Genomic DNA, 24869 nt, shown 5'->3' with positions numbered 1-24869 from the left:
CAGTACCAATTTTAAATCTATTAATAAGAAACTTCATCTACATCTCACTCAGCTGCAGCTTTCTTAGTTGGCCTTTTAAAGTTTACAGCATAACCACCAACCTGAGTTTCAGAATAAAATAAAATGCACCATCCATGTGATGTCATTTGGTATTTTGCCAGTATGCAATAGCAGTAAGCATCAGTGAGCACACTTGTTTTTAAATTAATCAATGCAGCTTAGCTGGCTTATTCCTACATAAAGCTGGCCGAGCTTTAGTCCATATATTTAGACATCTATACACACACACACACACATATATATATATATTCAAATAATAATCTCAGCACCTTTAAAAGCACAAGTAAACTGAATTTACTGATGGGCAATTATATTGGCATTTTGTGAACCAATTCCGCGTTTATCTCTTCATTAATTTGCCTCACCTCACCAGGTTTTCCAGAACTCATGTACATAAGTGAGATGAGCATGAGGAAACAAGGAAGTAGGGATTGCCAGGAAGCAGACAAGAGAGAGTTTGTGTAGCTCCAGTTTTCATAGTTTTGCTTACTTTGGATCAGCACAGTAAAGCTTTAGAATCCAGGAATTCCACATAAACATGCGTAGATACCTACACCTCTACACCTATCTCTCAACAACAATAATAATTAAAAAAAAAAAAAAAAAAGAAAACCAACTGGGTGTTGCTAAAAGCAAATAAAATGCAACTCAAATTTCACTTGATATATATTTCTCAAAATAACCTAAGTGCTGGAGTGATATCAACTAACACCAAGCTAAGGCTGGTGCAAATTGGCAGACTTCCATTTAGCTTGAGCACAGCTAAGGTGATTAACTGCAGCTTAAGAACTATCCCCTTCTATTTTTCACATGAAAATAAGTAGGGCTTCTTTGCAGTGCAAATCTGGATTAATAGTCTGAATTAAAGTCTTTCACGCCAAAGAAGAAATTGTTAGTTTCCTGACAGTAAGCAAGAGATTTTAGATATGCTGATCACATAGGTTTGGGTTTTTGGGGTTTTTTTTGAGGGCACCAGCATAAATAAACCACGGACTTTGCAATGTTCCACTTCTGCCCTTGATATTCACCCCCCTTCTATCCCTGCTGTCTTTCAGGAGAAAATGACTGCATGTCCACGGGAGATTTGCCCTTCCCTTGCAGGCAGTGCCTCAGGAGAGCAGGCTGTCAGAGCCACGGAGCTGCTGCTGGCACACGAGGTGCTGCAGATGACTCTCTGCAGAACAGCCTTGTTACCGCAGGGTGAGTTATTGTCCCTTCAGCTGCCCACTCACACAGACCCCCTCCTGCTCCACCACGAGCAAAAAGCTGCTCAGACACACGTCTGTGTTTGCTAAAACTCACTCTCAGTTACAGGATAAAGTGAGGGACTGCGGGTATTGGGGAACGAGCCTGCCCAGATCACAAAGTGATTACACCAGGGAAAAGCAAGCTTGGGTGGAAGGAGAACAAGAAGGGCATTGCTGCTTAGGGGCATTCTGGAGCTGACAGAAACAGTTACTGCATCTCAGTTGTAGTAACACAGAACAGTTGGGGTTTTTTTGACTCTCAAAAGCAACCAGTGATTCTACAATGGAGCAGAAGAGCTGCTTTGGGTGAAGGTCAGCCAGTCAACGCACAGACAGCTCAAGGCACAGGGGCCGTGTTCAGGCACAGAACACACACCATCTTCCATGAAACTGCAAAGAGGCCATTTATGGGGTTGGACTGAGCATTTGTCAGGCCATTTGTGAAACTAATTCACAGACTTTACCAAAAGAGAAGTACACTGCTGACTGGACTCATCCAGACCCCATATTCACCCACAGCACAGCCCTGGGATCGATCTGAGTAAAGCTTCTGCCTCAGTTAAAATATAAACAGTGGTCTTCTTGTATAATTCCTTGTAGATATAATATATATATTAAATATTTTATATATAAATATATAAATAATATAACATGTATAATATATGTATTCCTTTTATATATAATTTCTTGTATAATAGTGAGTTCTTGTATAATTCCTACATACTCCTTAGTTAAGTAAGCTTCATTCATGTAAAAGGGGAAAGGGTTTATAAGCTAAAGGATATACAGCAAAATGCTAAAGGGGCAAAAATTACCTAGCTGAGTACTCTTCTGTGACTAATATTCACCAGCACATATCAAATATTGATATATGTCAGAAATTACGAGGATTCTAACTCAGTATACAGTTTTGAAATTCACTGTGAAAGTACAATTTACTGGATTAAAATAGTGAAAAACTACTAAAAATTTAACAACATCATAAAGGAAACTGCTCGGGTGTAAATCAATGAATAATAAATTTTCCTCTTGACATTTTAGAACATAAGTGCCACCAAAAATTTCCATTGCGCTCTTTATTTAACGAACACAAATGAGACTAATTTAATTCCTTATGGAAGCTCATTATTTATAAATAAAAACTATTACCTTTCTACCTGGTGCAGAATCACAGAAACCTGGGACAGAGTCCGTGGTAGTAGACCCAGGGAAGAAAATGTTATTGGCATCGTGCGGGAACATGGAGATCTCGTTCTGGCGGTACATTCTGTGGTGGCGGAGTTTTGCTACCCATTCATCAAACAGCTCCTGAGACTTCACCTACACAAAATTTCAGGGTGGATGACATTCACATTCGAAACAACTAACAAAGAAACGGTGGAATTTTGTGCTCATTAGACAGCTAGCCTGGCTGACCTTTACTGGCAAAGTTTCAGGAAAGTTTTTCTAAGGAGGCTCCCTCCAAAATGCACATTATATGAGCCTAGGCATGACAGAAAATCAATCACAAGACAAAGTCAGGGAAAAAAGAAACTACAGTTAGTAATTATGCCTTCCAATGCAGAACACAATACTAAAGCAACTTACAGATTAAAAAAAAAAACTCAAATTTGAATAAAGCCCCTCATATTTATAATTTCTTAATTGCCATAGTTAAAGCTAGGTCAGTGGTTAACTAATTGCAAACAGAAATTTGATTTTGTTGATGTATTCCAAAACAATTTATTCTGCAAGTAAAAATCCTCATACTTGACCATGGAAAACACTTCTTATAGATAAGACAAGGATGAAGATACTGAAAATAAAAGCACTTAGGCAAGAAATGAAAAAAGAACTGCTAAACATGAGCTTTCTGTTCAGAACAGGGTTACTGATTCTGGGCCCTAAAACAGTGCAATAAGACCTCTCCAGTAATCAAGTGCAAAGTAACCTGATGAGACTAGAAAGTTATTAGTGCAACTGACAAACCTCTTGCTATAAAAAAAAAGTGCTCCAACCTACCCAGCTAATGGCAGTAGTTTGGGAGCAAGGTTATAACAATCTTGGAGACGTACCTTCAGGTGGTATATCTGCTCCTCTGTATCCAAATCTATACATTTTGTTGATTTCTTTACAGACATGACAGAAAGTCCAACATCAATGCAGCCATGAAGTTTTCCTCTCTCTATCTGCAAAAAAGTAAAAAGTAAAACCACAATCACTCCAGATGAAAGCATATGGATAAATATTACCTTCTGAAATCAGCATTTCTTCCCCTCTCAACCTACTGTTTAGAACTACTGAAAACTCTATTTCTCATTGCCAACAGTAGGGGGTTTTTGTTATTTTGGATACTTGTTACTTTGTAATGGCCTTAAAGGGTTTCAGATCACTTACATCAGCTCGGCATTTAGAATACTTCAAAATCCCTCTGTCCAAAAAGAAGTATCTCTGTAACAGAAATGTAGAGAATTAAAACCAAACAAAATACACACAAAAAGAAAAAGCCACAATCGGAAAAATAGCACAAACACATCCTCCCCCCTTCCATTTCCCTGGAGAAGACTTCCTCTGCTTTTATGTAACCTTTTTGTCACAAAACCACACCAAATAAGTCCCACTCAATCTTCCAGCTACACATTCCTTTCCTACCTTGTGCCAGCCTTTCAGAGGCCATTTCCTCTTTTTCAGCAAGCATCCCTCCTGCTTCTGTGGCTCCTGGGTACAATTCATTGCTCCCCGGAGTCCTTCTACAATTTCCCAGCTGTCCTGCTTAAACAGAAAATCCAAATGTAGATCTTATTTCTTCCAAATAACTGAATTGTTAAGAGAGATTCAAGAAGAAGAAGGCTATAAGAAAAAAAGACAAAACCCAATTGATGTTGAAACATAACCAAGGTTCCATTTGATGCTTTGTTATGTATCATCAGAGAGATAAGGTTCTTTTTAATTTTGATAGAAATAATACCACTAAACAAAACACAATTTTTGTGGCACCATCCTTCATAGAATTTTATATGTATCTTTACCTGCACATACATGCACACACTGCATAACCATAGCATAGTCACAATTTAGCAAAAAACCTTCTGTCATCAGAGACAGAAAATGTTCTGTGTTAAAAGGATATATTTTGTAGGCTATCAAGCAAAAAATAAGACATAAAAAATGAAGATCTTTTATATAGAACTCTTTTGTTACTCAGTAACTCAAGGTTTTGTGTTTGGTGTAAATTGCAGCATTCCTAAAGTAAAAATAATAAGATAAATCAAACTAACTAAAAACAATTTTAAAAAGCTGGGGAAGTAACTCAGGTACTGCGAGGAATATGACATAAATGGAAACTACAAGGAAAACAGGAGTCACCCTTTATCAGATAAAACTAATTAAAAGCAAATCTCTCTTTTTTGCCACCAGGAACTCTTAAATGAAAGACCCTGCAGCAACAAACCAGAGAAGAGTCTAAATCTCATAGTATTTTTATAGCTTTTATTTATGGAACAACTACAAATGACAATGTAACATGAGTTTCAAGGTTTCTGATGAGCGATCTCATGAATTATTTATTGCCAGGATTTGGCAGATGTAGCATTATAAATAACTGACAGGAAATGGTATGTGCTAGTACCATCCCCTTATATTTGAAAAAGATAAAGAATACTTTAATACATAGAGAATAATAAGAGAAAAGGACTAGCATGAAGCACTTTAGGGAGAGGAGAACTATTCTAGGTAGGTAAGTACTCATCATGCTCCCTGTAAGATACATAAAGAAGTATTTCCAAAAAGAACTTGGCTGCCTCAAAAAAAAAAAAAGAAAAGAAAAATGAAACAAATTTTTAAAAAAATAAATCAGCAAGTGTGCTAGCTGTCCTCATTTAACCATCTTCAGAATCCTTAAAATTCACCTCTATAAACCCAGAAAAAGATTCAGGCAATATGCTCATTACTTGTGTAATAAGGCATTACAAGCAAGCCATCTTTGAAAAGGCAGCTAACAATTCCACCACGCTATTGGTGGCACTCCGTTATTTCTGTTATTTTCCTTGTGCCTCATTTAACAGAACAAACTGGTAAGCTGCTCTGCTTTCCTGCTATGGGTTTAGTCTGCCAACACCCACCACACAATGAGCCACAAGCGGTGGAAATGTGGGGCTGAGCAGCTCCTGTCAACCAGCACCCTACAGACCATCCAGTGATGTTGTACTGCCTCAACACAAGTCAGAAGTGCAGCTGTCCTAACCAAAATTTTTATGAGGGAATACATTTGGTCATATAATTCTAATTAAGAACTAACAGCTACAGCTGCGAGATGAAGAAAAATGTTGTGTTCATGGTTTTGTTTCTTTCTTCTTGAAAGTATCCAGAAGAACTTGAAAGATGCTTTGCCCAAATACCAAGCAAGCTATATCCCTTCTCATGCCAAAATATATTAAACTGCAGTACCCAAGCACATAATTTGTCCACTGAGAATTAATCTGGCAGTAGTGAACAGCGGATCTTTTTCAATATTCTAGTGTTGTACCTAACGAAAGAACTTTCTCCAGTTTTGGGATCAAGTTTTCACAGTTTGGTTAAGCATAAACACAGCACATCATCGACTGCAGGAGACAAGCAGAAATTTGATCTCAGTCGAGGAAGATTTACAGTATCATCTCAGGCTGGAAGGGACTTTACAAGATCATCTAGTTCCAACCCCCCTGCCATGGGCAGGGACAACCTTCCACTAGACCAGGTTGCTCAGAGCCCCACTCAACCTGGCATTGAACCCCTCCAGGGCTGGGGCATCCACAAGTTCTCTGAGCAGCCTGCTTCAGTGGTCTCACAACTTTCACAGCAAAAAAATCTCTTAACAGCAAATCTAAATCTCCCTTCTTTCAGTTTAAGACCATTCCCCTCTGTCCTATCACTGTGCAAAAAATCCTTCTCAGTCTTTTTTAGATGCTCCATTAGGTACTAAAAAGGCTGCAATGAGTCACCACGGAGCCTCATCTGTCTGTAAGGATCAGCTTAGAAAGGGAATCCTGAAATGAGACAGACCCATGATACTGCATGTGTGAGGTGAAAAGAATCAGCTGAGAAATAGCTCAGCCGATTACACTCATCTGGAATAAACACAGTGTTAATAGTTTTGATCAGAATACAATGTTCTTTAATTCTTTTTAGTACAGAATACAATGTTCCCTGCATTGGAGCTCTGACTTTGCCTGGGCCTGTCCTGCAGTCCAGACACGAGGTGTCTCTCACATTCCTGCAGGAAAGTCATATTTATCACAGTTCTTCAGGTGAGCAGTGTGGCCTGGAGTGTGCCTTCTCAAATAAAAAGGGTGCAAATGGGGAGAAAATCTGAAGTGGAAGGACTGCTTCCCCTCAAGCAGGCTTGACACCCTGCCAAGTCTCAGGTAGAAGGCGAGTGTGCCACTCATCTCTCTGCCCTGGGGAACCTCACTCTTCAACTGTCAGCTGTACATAATGGTGGCTGAGTTGAATTGGAAATGGATCCTCTTTAAAGCTCACAGAATTAACAGTTTGGGGACCTGCTGGATACATGCAAGGTGGCATGATGCATTAACAGAATCTGGTCCTCTTCCATATACATCCTTCCAGATGAATCCAACCTTTCCCATCTGAGCAAACTCTCACATTTTTCAAAAACACTGCTGCTGTGACTAGTTTTGGTTTTCCACCAGACTCTACAGATCTTGACCAGGTTTTTTGTTTTACAAGAGATTTGACACCTCACTGAATGAGGAAAAACCATCAGCTGGCTATTCCTGGGAGCAGCTGCAGAAGTGAAAGAAAACTGCTTACTCTCTAAAATGAAGGCAAATGAATCAGGCTGGTCGATTATCATCTCTACTCATCCCTCTGAAACAGCAGAGGAGCAAACTGGAGACAAAGGATTTCCTGAAAACACTCAGATTATAGTCCCTTTTGCTTATTCTCACCCCACAATAGGGAACTGAAAGAGACAGCCCAGGGCACTAACTTGAAAAAAGACAATGGCACCCCCCCCAAAAAAGCCCCAAAACTCCCAGATGAATGGCATTAACAATTCTAGCATAAGTCTCCTGTCTAGATTGGTCGTGTTTTAAGGTCATGATGCTACAAAAGATTTTTGCATCATTATCTGGGCCAAAATCTACACGAAATTATCAACGCTGTATTTGCTGACCAGGAAAAAATTTCACTTGAGGCTAAGGGAGAAACAACATCTTTACTTTTCTCAGGTCTAGAGGTGCTCATTTCAGATAGGCACTGAAAAATTCCCCTGTACACGCTCCTTGGTGCACACTCGGTCTGTGGCAGAGGAGAAGACCCGTAGACTTTGGTCTTCAGAGACAAGTCCATTATTAGGCAAATGTATTCATTTTCTTTGTTTAATATAATAAAAGCCTTCTAATTTTCTGCAACATTCTGCACCATACTGCTCCTTAAGGCAAATTATTTCAGGGGAAAGTATGAAGTAATGATTCTGAATGGCTCTCAGACTGATGCTTGCAGTTGCAGCTCCCTGAACAAAACAGATGACAGTGTCACACTCTCTTTCAGTGCAAAATGCAGTCAGTTGTACCAAATATTTTAAACTGCCAAAAATAGAAACCTACTTTGTGGAGGATAAGGATTGGCATCAGCAGCAACTAAGGCATTTGTTACAGTTCATAAAATTAGCAGAAATTTTCTTTTATAGGACATGAGGTTTTTTTAAACAGCTCTCCTGTCACAAAGCTTTTCCCTGGTGGATCTATTTTAAATGTTAGTTAACATATTAGATTTAAAAATAACTAGTACAACATATCTTATTTTGATCACAGGTCAATTTAAATTTAAGGAAGGTCAACACCAGTTTTCTCTCCTCACAAAACTGAATTTGAGTTGTGTCTCTGTGGAAGAGATCCCTTTCCACAACTGAAGGAGAGGGGAACAGAAAAGCAAAGAGGTGGGAAGTGGCAGTAACCTCCAACTTTTCACGGGGCTTCAAAGTGAAGGTGAATTTAGTGGAAGAGGACTAAGTGTTCACCTGTTCAGTTCACTCAGCAATATACTAAATTGGGCAGGAAACGGGCACCAAATGTAGCAAAGGAAGGAGTGGATCCCTCAAAGTCCTGCAGCCCTGCTTAAGTCAACTCCTTTCTAGCACAGTGGCTCATTTTCTCCATCACAGGAGTCATGCTCCCCACAAACAGCCCTCTAACATGGAACTAAATTTTAGCAGACACAGCAGCCTGGCACTACTGTGCTTCCATATCCCAGCCTCAGGTCACTTATTTGGTGCTGGCATGCACCAGCAATAAAGTTTGCCTGCAGGAAAATCAAGAGAGGCTCAGAATTCAGACCCTGGTATTTTTTTAGCAAATTTCACCCTGCTCCAGCTCTTCTTCCCCCTACCATGTTCAGATCTTCTTTCTACTTAATCAAAGAAGTACTGCATCAGAGCAGCAGACTGAGAAAAGCACCCTTCAGGAATATCTGTCAGAGAAAAGCACCCTTCAGGAATATCTGTCACTAACCCACAAGCCATGAGCACAAGAGATGCAAGTATTTGAGGGAGGAATAAGAAGCCCCCCATGGAGCTGGAATATGAAGAAAAGAATATCAAAATCATAGCATGTCACTCCCTAACCTGCACAGCCCTTGGCAACATCATTTAAACTTTCAGGATACTATTGATAAAAAAGTTACATCCCACTATTCTAGAGGACTTTGAAACAAACACCAAAACAAATCCAAACAAACAAACAAAAGCTCCTGAAGGTTATTGTACGTGTGGTCTTTTTTTAATTAGGAGATTCTTAACAGATTCATACAACTTTAGATGGTTGCTGTTGTCTTAATAGAACACCTAAAGTATTGCCATTTAAACTAATATGCAGAGTGAAAGGGCAAATAAATGGCATTATTCCTTATATTGGCTGTACTACACACCAGTGGATTTAGTCATACTCATGTAAATCTTGTTATTTAAATAATACATGATAACACTTGATAGACACAAAATGTTGAACTCACAATACCAAATCACTTTTCAAAGGTAATCTCATATGGAGGATACAAGAAATAATATTGCAGGAAAACAAAAAAGATATCCTGAGAGCAAGGATTTTATTGTTCAGTATACTAGAAATGCACAGCATTTCTCACAAGCACAGCACTTTAAAAGTCATGAATTGTTCAGACATTTGTCTGCCTTGCCAACTGTATGAGCAGGGCCAGAAGTCCTAGAAGAGCAGGTGCTGTTTCAAAACACAGCTGAGGGCTCCAAAGCTTTTGGGGGATTGGGATGCTCAATTCCAATTAAAATTTCTGCCTGAGGCAGCTTCCAAGAGCTCCACTACGCCAGCACTTGTACAGATAAAAGTTTATGTTGAGCACTTTGCTCATGACTTTGCAAACATGGATTGAGCACATTTAAGTTTAATTCTCAGTGCAGCTGCAGGTCAGCATTTCTTGCCCACAAATGAAGCCTTCTTCAGCAGCCTCACCTGTCAGGTGCAAACACTTGTAGACAGGTCTTTTGAAACTGAGAGGTTTACAGAAAACAGAAGCAACCTTCTTAGCAGAAAACAAAGCAACCTTCACGTTTGGCATGCAGGAGCATCCTGCTACACGAATGCTCATTTTGCTATCTACAGTTCTAGAGCAACAACCAGCACAAATGGGCATTCAAAGAAGCCCTGTGTCAGGTTCATGAAAAATGAATTGTCCTTCACACATCCATGCACACCTTTCCTTGGAAACTTGAAATAAACAGAGCAGTTACACAATATTCTACCACAAAAGTAGTGCCTAACAGAAGAGATTTGGTATTTCAGGATCAAACCACTGAGACCAAGGTGCTACAGCAGCTCTATTTCACTATAAAGCCACCATACATACAATAAGATAGAAATCAAAACTCACTGTAAGCATTCCAGTTTTACACATGCCTGAAATTCAGTAATATGTGTTTAGTGCATTTGACTCAAAACAAGATGATGCTACCAACAAAAAAAAAAAAAAAAAAAAAAAACAAACCAAAAAAACAAAAAAAAAAACCAAAAAAAAAAAAAACCAGAGAGAGAGAGGCAAGCAAAGAAGTGATGAAATAAAACAAGCAAGCAACAGGAAAACCAGGTTTAAGAGATTTGCAGATATCCAAGAAAAAAGTAACAGCCAATCTTAGCAATGCTTTCAGCTTGGTGGAAAAAGTACCTGTCGACTTCCCTGCTTGGAGGAGCAGCTGCTCGTACTTCTTGAAGGAGACAACATCTTCTGGGATGCACCAAAGTTTTTTTCTTCACTCATGATCCAATACTATTTGCTTCACACAAGCTCACTCAGAACACCATTAAAAGGTAATTTGGAAAATGTGTTGGAAGACTCTTCAGAGAAACACTGAACTCATCCTTTACCCAAATGCAGTCCAGTGGCATGGTCTGCAACCCATGGAAACTCCTAAAAGGGAAAAGAAAAAAAAAAAAAAAGCCAAGTTATCAGATGCTATCTCTTGCTGCCATATTCTAGCATGAGTCATAACAAAGCCTTTGGTTAACACAGGCTGAGCACATTGCTGTATTTTATAAAAATTAAATTGAACAACCACTTTAAGATAAATTTGAAAGTCTCAAAAAGGAATTATATAAATTTTGAATCCTAAAAACATTTTAATTGTTGCTATTTATTCAGAGGACAAACTACAGTATCAAGCATCTTTTTATGGATTCAAATTTATTTTAAAAAATAATAAAAACTCACAAAGAAAATCATAAATATCTATATGAAATGGCCCAAAATAGACCCAAAGTAAGAGGCAAAGATCCAATAAAATGCCACTGAAAAATGTTGGTGTAATTAAATAAATGTCTCTTTTTCTCTGTTCCTTGATAATTTAAACAACTAAGCATGGCTTCATGTTATAAGGAAAAAAACCCACCTTCTACATAAAAGAGTAATACCTAAAAGTAGTGAGCATGAAAACTTAGCTGCCTAGAGCTGTGCATGAGCACTTTCACCTGGAATCAGAAAGCTCTATCTACTGTCACATCAGCTGTCTCAGCAAGTGACTGGAAGAATAATTAACAGTCTGTTTAATAACAGTGCTCCCTGCAGCACATGCAAATACCAGCCATGCCAGGAGCTCCCAGTAACGGAGCTCCAGCGTGGGTAAAAGCTGTCATGGTAACTGGATACTTCTAAAAAAAACCAGAAAAAACCAAAACACAAACAAACAGAGGACATTACAAAAGAGTGATGCTTTCCAAAACTCGAGGTGGCTATATAAATTGTGTTTCACTTCAAATTTTGTTGCCTCATGCAAAGAATTCACAATTAGGAAGAGTCCAAGAACAATCAGTGAGAAAGATAAGGAAGTTTCCACAGAGAGAAGAGAGATTTCATAGCTGAAACAGGGAGGCACTACTTCACAATTCCCTCACTTGCACTGTCACAACAGTCCTGAGCTGGATTCACTGATTATTGAAGTTTGCCATTGATTTTTTTTCCTTGAAGAGCCTTAAATTCTATTCTGAGAGAAGCAGCAATCTCCCTAGTCAAACATTTTGTGCATTTTAAGAATTCATTTTCCTTAAAAGCAAAACAAAATAATACATCATAAGCCACAGACGAGAGAAAACAACCAGAACACAAAATTAAAACCAGGTGCTATATTTAAGATGAAGACAGCACTCTCCCCCTGCAGCTGTAGTCTGAGGCATCCATCTTCTGAACAGAAACCTTTTCCAACCCACAGTGCTTTCAGGCAGTATAGTTTGCTGTAACATTTCAATCAACATGCCCTCTTTTCACCTGAAACACAGCCTCTCCTGATGGCATTTACTTTACCTAGTTAGAAGCACTCTGTTACCTCCAGAACAAATCTGTCATACAGCCCCAACCTCCACAAGTGAGGTGAGAAATCAGCTCTCCTGGGGTTCTTCCAGGAGTGAAGATGAGTCAGCTTGGTAAATATTCCAGGAACCATCAGAGAGCTACAAAGACAGTGAAGGCAAAAAAAAAAAAAAATCCCAGAACAGCAACATGACAAGTAAGGGGTCTGTGATTTGGGCCCAACACATGGACTTGAGACTGAAGCTGGACTGAGATTAGGAGCAGTGCAGTTTGGAGAAGGTATGGTCACTTTCTATCTGGAAGATAAATCTGTGTGGCATTTCATCAAGAACAAGTACTTCTAACAGGTTTAGATTTATTTCCATTTTCTTTTTAAAGCAGGTTAGAAGCATCTCAAGTTTTTTACTATGGAGTAAATATAAAGGATAACTTTCTTCTTTACTTGCAAGCTCCATTCAGCAAAACAGTTTAATGGTAACATCTGTATTTACAAGAACAGAAACACTCTTCCTGCAAACTCATTGTTCATATTACACATATATAACATTCAGAGATCCCCTTGAAACCAGGCAGCAAGTGTTTTGCTTCTGGAACACACTTTGCTTGGATAAATCCCTGTTCTCTCCACTGCTCTTGCTCAGAATGAGCACCTTCATCTTTCACTGGTACTGCCTGGCATTTTGGCAGTGATGGGCAGAGCTCAAGGCAAGAAACAGGCTCTAATTTGCAGCAAAAACTACCAGAAACTTTTGCAGCAAAAAGCACTGGGTATATCTCCAGGACACACTAAATTTAAAATATACAACGTCCTTTGCTTGTTTGAACACACAGCACAATAGTTGTGATGCCCTAGAAGTGTCAAGTAACCCAAAAAAACCCACTAGAGGTCTCTTGGACTTCAGCACAGAGAGAAGCCATATAATGATAGGAATCTTTCTATCATCATGTTTCTGGTGTGGAGTCTAAATGGACTAAAGGTTTGGCCACAGTCATGTTTTAGGACAGAGCAGAGGGGGGTTCCTCTGCATATCTCCCGTAATAATAAGGTTCACACTACAGGGCAGACTTGGAACATGGAAGCCAAATCCCTTTTGGATTAAATGTGCTGCAGGACTGCATCCAGTGCTCAAAGCCTTGAGTCCACCACACCAGACCAGAGCCAGTCCTGACCAGTCTTGTGTAGGGGCTGATGTTAGGTCTTCTGTCTAAGTGATTGACTACAAGGATCCAGTTTGACTGCACTGCCCCACTTGCTGACATCGACATCAGAGAGACACAGACTCACACCACTTAAGAAAGTACTTCAGATCTCCTACAGCAATGTCATTTGTCCTTCTGGAATCAAAAGGAGTGTGATGGGCAGGTTTCCAGAATTCAAATGAGTTGAAGATGACTCACCACCTAACAAGAGGCGCTTGAACAAGGAGCAGGTGACAGGTGAGGTAAATCCAGCAGAGCACACCTGAAGTATTTTGTCAGTCTACTTCTGAAGTTGGGTTTTTGAATTTTCCTTTATTCCTGCTAATGAGTTACTGCATGGGCTGGATGAAAGGCTTTTCTTACCAGCCCTGAAGAATTCAGGAGTGAAAAATGTGTCCTCTCTCCAAAGGGCTTTATTCTATTGGTGTTTCCCAGTAATTTAACTTATTACTTTCTGATTTGAGCATGAAAAAGTGTATGTGAATAACTACCACGGCCCCAACTCCTCTGTAAAAACTGCTGTGGATTCCAGCAACAACTTTGTGCTCCTTTTTTAAAATTCTCTTCAAGTTTAGAAGAGAAAAAAAGAAAACTGAGGCTGCCCTTCAGCAATAACTCACTTATTCTTCCAGGAAGGTGAGAAAACACTGATCCTGTATCCCAACTTGACTGCCTTTCAGCAGTGGTGACTGAGCCTCTTTAGGGCAAATGATATTTTGCAATACCTGTGGAAATTAAGGTCACCAGGTATAATAGCAATTACAACTTTAGAGCAAGCATAAAAAGCAGTGTTATGCTAATGAAGCAAAGATTGCAACTAAAATTGATTTTTAAGGTCACCATAATGCAATTGCTTCAGATTTATTACAATTTGATCCTTTCCATGCCACAGGATGGCCTCAGAACTGTATTTGTTCCCACATTTCTCTGGAGCACACAGGGCCACTTACGTTTGTCTACTTCAAAAAGACAATTCAAAGGTGTGAGGCTGCAGCAAATCCAAATAAATTTAGGACAGTAATTTTCACAAGTGCTAAGTATTGCCCTAATTCTTTTCTATAAGGCCAACATCTGCAGAAGTAGGCCAAGAGTAGCTCTGCAAATGACCTCACCAGGTGCATTTTGAAGAATTAAAAATACATGAGCATCAAATATTAGTTAGAGCTACTACACCATAAGACGAGAAACAGCACCTATCTCTGCTGATCATCTGCTACTAAGAGCCTTATCATTATATAACAATTAAAGCTAATGTGAACATATGATAATATGTAAAACAGGAATACAATACTATTTTTAAAAAAGTACCGTCCCAGGTTGTCCTCAAACCTTTAAAACTACACAGGTTCAAAGCAGCCTTGCTTTGAATCATTTCATCTCTCACAACTCTGAAAACAATAAGCTTACAGCAAAATCAAAGATTTTTCACATCTCACAAAAGAAGAGAAGGGAAATTCAGAAAAAAATTATGTGTAACTGCAGTAAAAAAACCCCAACAAAAACAGAACAATATTATGCAATTATTTTTGCCATGGTTCTGGAGGAAAAGTAAAGCCTTAACAGCTGCTTCAAAGCTGATTCAGCAGTGAAGGAACACTAGAGACTTTGAGAAGCAAAACTGGAAGTGTACATCTCATTCTGTAGTCAATTAAGTTTTTTTGGATAGAAGAATAGTAACAACATAAAGCCTGATGAGAGCCAGGTGGACACAGCAAGCAGGGAACTGAGCAATCCAAACCAGAGCTGCAAGCAACGTTGAGTGACTTTCACAGAATCAGCAAAGACTTTGTGCTGAAACCTTTGCTCTGCAGCTACTGTGAAATTACATTCACTCACATCTGCCTGGACAAACAAAGCAAAAGTCTTTTCCTAGTATTGCTTTCATGTCTCTCCCTGTTATAGTTCAATTTGCCAGCTTTAATCTATCCCAGTGTCTTATCTGGCTCAAAATAGGAAAGAATTATTTTTAGGCTACAGATACACCACGTACAACTGTGGGAGATGTCTTTCCAAGGCAGGTATTTGCTGCTCCTCAATTACTGTAAGATTCACACTGCTGAAGGTCAAAGCACATAAATCCTGTTCTGTTGCTGGCTGTTCTCTTTACTAAAAAAACCTGCAGAAACAAACACAAAGCAGTTTAAAACAACTCTTACTGATAGGTTGTTACACCTGTCTTTGAAAGCACAGGTTCAAACAGCTTAGGGAGACCAACAACAACAGGAAGCATTTCAGAACTGCCTTCCATCAGATAAGTGCTCACCCAAATCACAACTTCTCTTGAGCAGATGTTTTCATCAGCCATGTGAAAATACTACTTGGAAGCAGTCTGTGATGCAAAGAAACAGTTCCATCTAACCTGTCTCCTTGAGGAGGCTTTGTAGTAATTTAATCATTCTATGTCAGTGACCTAAAAGAGGAAAATTTAATTCAAAGAAAACTCTCCTAATTGTCTAATCAAGAGAGACAGACAGAGAGGGAAAGGGGAAAAGCTAGACAAACAACAACCATACTGCATTTCACAAGAGATTGCTTATCATGTATAATGCTCATCACTTGATGAAAGAAAATCCTGGATGTTCCAGTGCACAGAAAGGAAAAAAACTCCAAAACCACAGAAATAGAAAACAAACCACAAAACAAAACTCCAAAACCAATCTGGTAGTATACATCCCAAGAAAGACATCAAAGAACATGCTTCAATGTCAAGTCTAATTAGTCTTTACAGAAGCAAAGCAAATATTTGCTGTTTCACTAATAATTCAATCTTTGCGTTATAGATATCCAAGATAATTCAATACTTACATTATAAAAATCTTATTTAAATTTAGAAACAGGTAATTCAGCATCCTGAAATATGAGTACATATAAAAATACCACCTTTTCCTCACATCCACCACAGAAACTGACTATAATACTGCACAAGACATGATTCATTTAAAATGCATACTCTTGACACTATTTCCATCCCCCCAGGAGATCTGTGATAGATTGCACTAGTACCAAAAACCCAAACTTACTGGGTATATAAACTAGATAGACATGTTAAAAGTGGTACAGAAAATGCACGTGGTAATAGCAGTATTTTTACAGTAATTAGTCAGCTGTCTTACTACCTTTTTCACCTGTGAAAAATGCATATTTTATGATTGGCTTTTTGCAAATATTAAAATGAGTATTATATGTGTTGTGTTAGAAAGTAATGCTGTATTAATTCTCTTAAGTAGTGTGTTAAATATAGTTTTGGGTTACAACAAAATGTTAAAATAGAAACTATGCTGTGTAGGATACTTTTTTAAAGAAAGGACTTGCAGTGAGCTAGCAGCCACAGGACACCTAAATCTTTCAGAGAAAAAGAATTTATTGCCCTCTTATCAGAAGAAATGAACTTCTTCCCACCTCAAAGGCGCTGTTAGGATTCAGAGGAAGAAGTTGATGACCAGACAGAATCCTGTGTTTGAATAGAATTTATGCATCATGTAAGAGGTGTACGAATAGCAACAGGCTGTTGTTTTTAAGGGTTAATCCTCTGTTAACAGGGGTCCATTTTCGGGCTTGTGCTGCCCAGAAAAAGGTACCCGGATGTCCGTAACTCTTTGTTTTTGTTGTCTCATATTGTCCTAATTCAAATTGTGCAAATTATTATTACTCTAATTGTATTACTCTTTTTATAACCATTTTATTACTATTAAACCTTTAAAATTTTAAAAACAAATGATTGGCGTTTTTCACACACCCAGCTTTCAATCACAGTTGAGATCACAACTAACAGGTCTAACCTAGCCCACAGCCAGGTCCTAAATGATTATTATTCTTCTTCTCTCTTGGTCCCTTTCAGAAGGAGTCCTGCCAAGGGCTGGCCTGGCAGCTCAGGGCTCAGCAGCCACACACGCCCTGTCCAGCTCTTGGCATGGCTCAGCACCTCACCAACCAGCCAAAAGCTGGGGGACCACCAGAAACAATTTGTGACCCACTAAAAGAAGGGTCACAGTCTCCCTGCCGAGAGGGGGGATGCAGAACAAGAGCTCCTGAGCACTGCACACCGCAGGGCTAACAGGGTGCAGCCCTCCTTCTGCTCCAACAACACACCAGAGCAGCTCTGTTTGCACTGAACTGCTGCTCACCTAGAGAAACCTTACCAAAGATGATCAGGCAATAGAAGAGAGAGAGACAAGCTTCTTATCAGCTCCAGTAAGGAAAAGAACAGGCACATGGTATCACTTTACAGCCTGTACTAAAAACCTTGGAAAGGCCCATCTCTCAGTGATAACATCCCTGAGTGGGAAACATTTGGCAGGAGCTTGGTTGTCTTTCATTTTTCTGCTCTTACTACTTAAGGCTTTGCTTTGTTCACTGAAACAAAGATATTTCACTGTGCCCTGAGGCTTATTCCTTTTCAAAACTGCAGTCATTATTGCTAAAGTGTTACTGAAATACACAGTGTTTGTTGTCCTGGATTCAGTTTTGATAGGCACAATGTTAGCTCTGGAAATATCTGTCAGTCTGGCAGCATGTAGTAGATCAAGATCTTAAGACAGAACTGTCTGCACATCAAGCAAAGACACCACTTTTCTGTCAAATCATTGAAGGCATCAGTGTAACTTTGAATCAGACTGGCTCTTTGTGACCTCATGAACTGCATAATGCTGTGAGATCCATAAATCCATCAAGGCCAACATAAAACAAGATATTTTATTAAACCAGCTGACATTATTTGGTTTAACTGTGGAGAAAGAAACACAATCCCAGTCACCTCTGGTTTCAAGTAGAACAGCAAATAGAAATACTGGAAGAGTTTTGGTGGCCCAGGCATGATCCTCACCAAAATCTGAAGGAAAATGTCACGAGGGTGCTATAGCCAGCAAACACAACACATATGCTTAATCTCATTCAGGAGAGCTAGACATGTTCATTAAAGAGTTGCAGGATCCAACAAACCTGCTTTGTCCTCTTTGATGTGTTCTTTTACCTTTCACACTTTGGCATCATCTACTTTCTAAATAAATTAAAAAAAAGGCAACTAGACCATGAAAAACATCAAACAAAAAAACACCAAATGAACCAAACTAAAATTTTAATTCCCCACTAAGAAACCTGCTTTTCTATGATACATGGGAATTGTCATTTGTCCTGTATGTCACTAATTGCTAAAAGAAAAAAGGTACAAAGGAACCAGCACTTCCCTTTGAGAATGTTTCACATTTTTCCTTTGTAAGCAGGCCTATTATCTCAAAATTTAAATCTTAATAACTTTAATCACTGTGCTAACAAGATTCAGTTCTTCCTAGGATGCATAGAAATTTGTTTACACATTTTATAAAGTGCAACGATGACGAGCTCTAAATGTCTCGTATTTCCTCTTGATCAACTTAATGTAACTTTAGAGGCTTCTGTCTCTAAGTCCACTCCAGGACACCTTTTTCAGTGTACTTTACAACATTAGCATCTATACATGTAGCACTACAGCTTTCTTTTCAATATTATGTAGATTTTAATTTTTTTTTTCCAGAAGGTCTTTCATATGAAGAGAGCTGGAAACCACAAAAGAGGTGTGTGGTGTTCTGAACAAGGGCAGGTAGCTGCTAGCAGATCAGTGTTAACTCTAACACCACTTTAGGTGAGAGGCCACTGAGTTCTAAACACACAATGTGCAAACAAACATCAACACTTTAGAAATGCATTGTAGGAAATAATAACATTTAAAGCGTCACACTTAGTACTGCAAGTGCTAAGTAATTTTATTATTATTGCCAAAAGGTAGGAGTTTGCTAATTCCAAGTTTTCAATTAAAAAAAAAGAAACAAACCAAAAGCCAGCACGAAGGAAAGAAGTATACAGAGAACCATAGAATCAAATGGCTTAGGCTGAAAGGGACCTTGAAGATCACCCACTTCTGACCCCCTGCCATGGGCAGGGACATCTTCCTCTAGACCAGGTTGCTCAGAGTTTCATCCAGCCTGGCACTGAACACTGCCAGGGTTGGAACACACACAGCTTCTCAGGGCAGCCTGTGCCAGTGCCTCACCACCCTCACAGTAAAGATTTCCTTCTGAATATCTTATCTACATCTCTCAGAGAAATGTGTTCATTTTGCATACAAATTGGAACTGTTAAGGCTTTAGCAGGAGCTGCTCCAGGACAGACAGGAGGATGCCTGCAGCTGTCCTTTTGCCTGGAAACACTCATCTCCCACGTACACGGGGATGCAGGTGAGAGGAATGAGTCACAGATGCCAGAACCACACTCTTGGAGGATTCTGCATCACATCTGGTCTTAAATCCATTCATATTTATGCTTGTAATGAACACCTTGACAATGGGTGCCAGGAAGGCGGTTCCACAGATCGAGTCTTCTGCAACATGGCATTGGGAAAAGATGAACTGAAAGAGACCAAGAAGCAGAGAGATGCGAGGTGTGGGAATCTAGATTATAAATCTGAATGACTCCATGCAATGTTTTGTCTAATTAATAAGACATGGGAAAGTGTCAATCACAACAGCTGGGTCAGACAAAAAAAGATGCAGGCCAGAAGTGAGGGTCTCTGGTTAACAGGGCAGCTCTTGAACAGGAAAGAACGATACAGAGGATCCTCTCCCCACCTCAAATGATGCAATCCCACCACCACGTCTTCAAGTTCTGAAAGGCTGGAGGGAAAGACAAATCCAACTGGGGTTACCACAGAGGCTCAACTTGGATTGAGCTGGTAAAGGAACTTCTGCCCTCAAAAAGGGAAGAACTAAACACAAAGCTGCAGAAGTTGCAAACCCATATTTTGGAAGATCAGAAGGTCCATCTCAGAGTGAGTGACTTCATGTCAGACCTTGCCCTGCCTCTGCCTACAAGGGTACAAAACATAAAAGCAAGTTCAGGGATTAGCCAAAAAAAAGAGAGTGATGTAACTATTACAGACAGCCCAAAACAAGGAAGACCCAAAGAGTTTTAATGCACTAAGTCTATTTATACAAGGCTACTACAATATGACATTCCAATGTAAAAATATGGCCTGCCTCCAGCAATAGAGCTCAGAGTTAATACAAAGCTGCTGAGAACTTTTGTGGGTCTCAGTAGCAGCTCACAGTGCTTCCATTGACAGGTTAGAGCTCAAAATCATATTAACTTTCAAATCTGCCAAAGTAATTAACGGAATTCTTGCTCCCAAGCAATTTGCTACTGTCCTTTCCTGGAGATCAGTAGTTTCCCTGACAAAAAATAAACAAATACAAAAATAAAAAAATCACAGGAGCCCTCCCTGACTCACTTCAGTAGAGCGAGATTTTTGTCACAGCAAGTAGTTCACACACTCTGCTTTGGGATGGTCATCACCAGCTGGTGGCCAAGAAAGTGGAAGTAGTGTTATTTTCAATTGATCCAGACAGTTCTGCCCCCAGTTTTACATTTAGATTCAGGTTAGTGCAAGCTAGCAACAATCTATTTGAATTTAATTAAATTCAAATTAAATACCCCTGATTAAAAAAAGATTTAGCTATGCTCTGATTCTCAAGTATTTTTAGAGGTTTACAAGATGGAAGGTTTTAATTAGGATGCCTCAGCAATATGAGAGAATGAATAATTTACACAGAAATTTATTTGAGCTCAGTGAAAGGGTGGTACAACTAAACTATCCTTATTTTTTATTTCTAAGTAATATATAATTTTTTAGTTCAACTCCAGTCACTGCAAGCAGGCCACAGAGATGGCAGACAACAACATGAAGAGTTTTGTAATGTGTACAGTCCAACATTTTGGTTGCTTCATAGCATTCTTGAGGTTGGTTATACTTGAACAGCAACCAGCAAGCTGGATTTTAATTATAGGCTATAAAACCAGAAATACACATAAGTTTTCACAAGCTATGTAGATTCTCCTCAAGCAGCTAAATATTAGAGTTCCACCAGTCATTGCCTTCTCTCTCTACTCTCCTTCCAACCCTTCATCAGTTTTGTGTTAGTTTTTAAACTGCTGACATATGGCACTGGCTTTGCTAGACCATCAGGACTTGCAACACAAAAACAAATCAAAGCTGTGGTTAATTCTGGATCCTGCATAAAGTGAGTTCTGACAATACTTAACAAGCCTTATTTCATATAACTCTCTTGATGAATTTCTGAAAAGGAAAGTAGAACAAAGCAATTTCTTAGAGGAAACATGAAAAGGTTCAGGGATTTTTAATAAAAATGTCTAAAATGACTAAAACACCAACATATGAAGTTGCAGCAAACATAATAGTGCAAGCTATTTTCCTAACAGATGGCACTCACGCCTACTTCACCCATGCTGACCTACATTTTTTTCTTAACTTTTACTAATATTACTCTTTCATTGAAAGCATTTTTTACAATTTTGCCACCAAGTGATACTTTTAGCATTAAAGGTTTGAGATACTTATTCAAGAATATATTTCTAACAATATAAAATATAGAATGCATAAAGGAGGAAAACACCTTTACAAAGCTCAGGACATAAAATTTCACTTCTGACATAAAATTGTCTTCTCAAAGGCTGTTCAATATTGAAACTCTATGCACAAAGTTTTCATCCAGCCTTGACTGGAAAACATGACATTTGCAGACATTAAAGCAATGTCAAAACTCATGCTGCCTTGTAGGAAAAAATACACCTGTGTAATACAGGCAGTCAAACCAGAACCATTGAACTGATTTTCATCCTTTTGTTCTACACATTTAATTGTGAAAAAGTAGAAAAATTAAATGTATGTAGAAAAGGAGGAGCTGGAGGAGAAATGTGAAAAAATTTACAGTGAATGGTGATTTAAGTAAGAAACCCCTAAGATTTCCATACAAAAATGCACCCAATTATTTCTCCTAACATACTATACTGTTTTTGAGATCACATCATAAAATATGTCCAAAAACCCAAAAATCTTAAGTGTTGTTACACCAAAATAACAAGGATTTACATGCAACATCACATTAAAAATAAATCTGAGAGTGGCCACTGGCAGTTGGAAGTATGGCATTTGGAGAAGTTACATTATCAGCATTTGCAGTTTGACAGTCTTCTCTTCTGTACTCAAAAAAATAAGAAAATCAATCCCCTGTCTGTTCTAGCTGCAAACAAACCAGGTGGCCCCCAGGAGCTGGCAGTGCCCCAGCTCCTATTTCAGACTCTTCTCTAACCTGTTGACTCACCTGACTGCTCACCAGCCCCATGATATCCCTCTTTAGAATCATCTTCCAGAGTAGGACACTCACACTAACAGTGGGAATAATAAAAGAGGTGTTGTTGAAACTCTTCCCATGTGGTTCCCAGGGTGAGAGAGCAAAAAATTGTTCTCTGGAGTGATTTTACAATACCAGTTAAGCAGATCACAGCGAGGGCGATCACTGCTTCCAGTCACTGTTTAACTATAAAACACAGTGACAAAACAAAAAGGATCTCCTGCCACCCTCCAGCATTACAAGAGATGATTTTGGGAATACATTGTGTACCATGTTGAATGGGTACCACACTGTTAAAAGTTGAAACAAAATACAGTACAACACAAAGCATTTCTTGGGGACCTGATGCTGTATTCCTACTGGGCATTGAACTAAAATACTACTAGAGCCACACAAGAGTTCATTTTTGAAGTGCATACATAAAAATGTAAATAATTTATATTTGTGTCAAGTATAAAAAAGTTACTGAATTACTCAGAGAAAAATACTCTGATCCCTCTCCTTATGTTTTTCTCCCTTTAGCACTTCAGGTTTTTGAAGAAGGATTTTGAAAATGGGACAAATGGTAGCCACATGCCAGGCTCTGAACAGCATGCAGTGAAAACTGATTGCATCTTTGTGCTTCCTAAAACAGCCACCCTAAGGTGAAGTTCATTTAGACCCAAACCTACAGTAAAAGCTTTCACACCTCACTTTTTTCTTTCATATAAATTATAGCATTCCCAGAAATACAATTTTTGACCTATTACCAACTGCCAATCTAGTTAAAATTTCAGTATTATTCCCCAAACTGGAATGTAAATTTCCTTCTACTCCCCATGGCATTCAGCAACTAATTTTGAAAAAGTCTGTTATTTGTTCTTACAGATTGTCCACACAAATCCAGCATACAGTGCTTTAAAATAATTACAGCTTCCAATAAATGCTGCTGCCTTGTGCACAGGAATCTGACTTTATATTAATTTTGCCTGGGGACTTCACTTATTGCTCAGAGTTCACATCTCCTTTCACCAGTCTGAACAGCTCAATTTCTCTCTGTCTTCCTCCCTGCCCCACTGCCCATGCCAGGGATACTTTTCTGGAGCTAGGTGAGGACATGGAAAAAGCATTAGGCATTTGGAAGTTAAAACCAGCAGCTTAACCACCTTACACAGTAAATCTAAGGAGCTTAAACTCCCCAACAAGTGCAGGAATTGTCAAGTTGGATGCTATGCATTAAGCATGAGAAAGTAAATACATGTGACAAATGCGTTACTTCCCCTGTGAACATAATGATTCTCAGTTAACATATCTAAATTAAGTCACACATTAGTTATGTCTGAAGAGAGCAGAGTGACAATTAACATTTTGTACATAAACAACCACTGTTTTTTAGATTCAGAACCACTTTCAGGGATGCTGCAGGCCTGATTTTTCTACAGCTGAGCAAGCAGAGAGACATTATTCCAACAACATAAATGAGCCTTCATGTACCCATGGACAGAAACAGGGTATTTCACAGGTAGCAAATTAAATAAATCAGGTGAAAGCAAGCAGTCCAAATTGAGTTGCTACAATTTATCCAAAACCACTAAACAGTTTTCCGTTTGATCCTCCTTTTAACATACTGACCCAGAACTTCTTTGCAACTACTAACTTTAATAAGTAATAGCAACAAAGCTAGTTTTCACAATAATTTCAGAACACTCTGAAATTCAAACACATGCAGTCATATGGATGCTTTTGTGACAGTAACAAAATATTCTTTATAAAGGAAAATACATCTTCCTTACCCTGCACTTTCTATCATGTTAACCTTTGTTCACTGCTGTCTAATGAGAGGAATTTTGCTAATTGTCATTTATGGCAGTAGCAGCTTGATGCCACAAGGCCAAAAGGCAATTAAAGGTCGCTGCCTATTAGATTACACCAGACTGATGACAGCATATTTGGAAGCACAGGCAGAAGCCCCTGAGCTCTGACTCACTGCAGACACTCAGATCTGGACATTTTGCTCGGCACCTGCATGGCTGGGCCCTCTGAGCTGGCCCCTGTGCTCAGGTCAGTCAGCCTCCATCTGCCTCAGGTGGGCACTCAGGGGGCTGCAGCCTTCCTCTCTACCAAATACACCTTCAGCAGCTCTGTTCCATCCATCAGGCTAAGGACTTCTGCTGCACTTGCCATGGCAAACCTCATAATTCTTGGTGATAATAAAACTGTTTCATCTCCAATACCTGTGCAAAGAATAGGCATGTTGATACTCACGTTTTCTATATATGCATCTGAAGTGATACTAGCACCTTGCTCAAGTGTTAATGATCTCTTTTTAATCAAGTCTTAATATGCACATTTATTTTCTCTGTGACAGTGCCTTTGTGTTTTAAATGCACACATCATA

The 24869-nt window shown here is 39.0% G+C and overlaps 1 protein-coding gene across 3 annotated transcripts in view; it reads right to left on the bottom strand.

Moving 5' to 3' along the window:
• Nucleotides 1–24869, bottom strand: part of OSBPL3 (oxysterol binding protein like 3) — an 81642-nt gene that overhangs the window by 30356 nt on the left and 26417 nt on the right. For 2 of the 3 annotated variants that reach the window (XM_084205546.1, XM_084205547.1), the window contains exons 3-7: nt 10479–10721; nt 3939–4055; nt 3684–3737; nt 3362–3475; nt 2457–2627 (exon numbers count right to left, since the gene is read on the bottom strand). In XM_084205546.1, the coding sequence (XP_084061672.1) occupies nt 2457–2627; nt 3362–3475; nt 3684–3737; nt 3939–4055; nt 10479–10571 (549 nt within the window). In that variant the 5' untranslated portion in view covers nt 10572–10721. Of the gene's footprint in view, nt 1–2456; nt 2628–3361; nt 3476–3683; nt 3738–3938; nt 4137–10478; nt 10722–24869 lie in introns of all 3 variants that reach the window. The other variant, XM_084205548.1, reaches the window with a different exon arrangement.

This window comes from Fringilla coelebs (genome assembly GCF_963513975.1).
Source record: "Fringilla coelebs genome assembly, chromosome: 1".
Lineage (NCBI taxonomy): Eukaryota > Metazoa > Chordata > Aves > Passeriformes > Fringillidae > Fringilla > Fringilla coelebs.
This window is presented reverse-complemented; position numbering and strand designations above follow the sequence as displayed.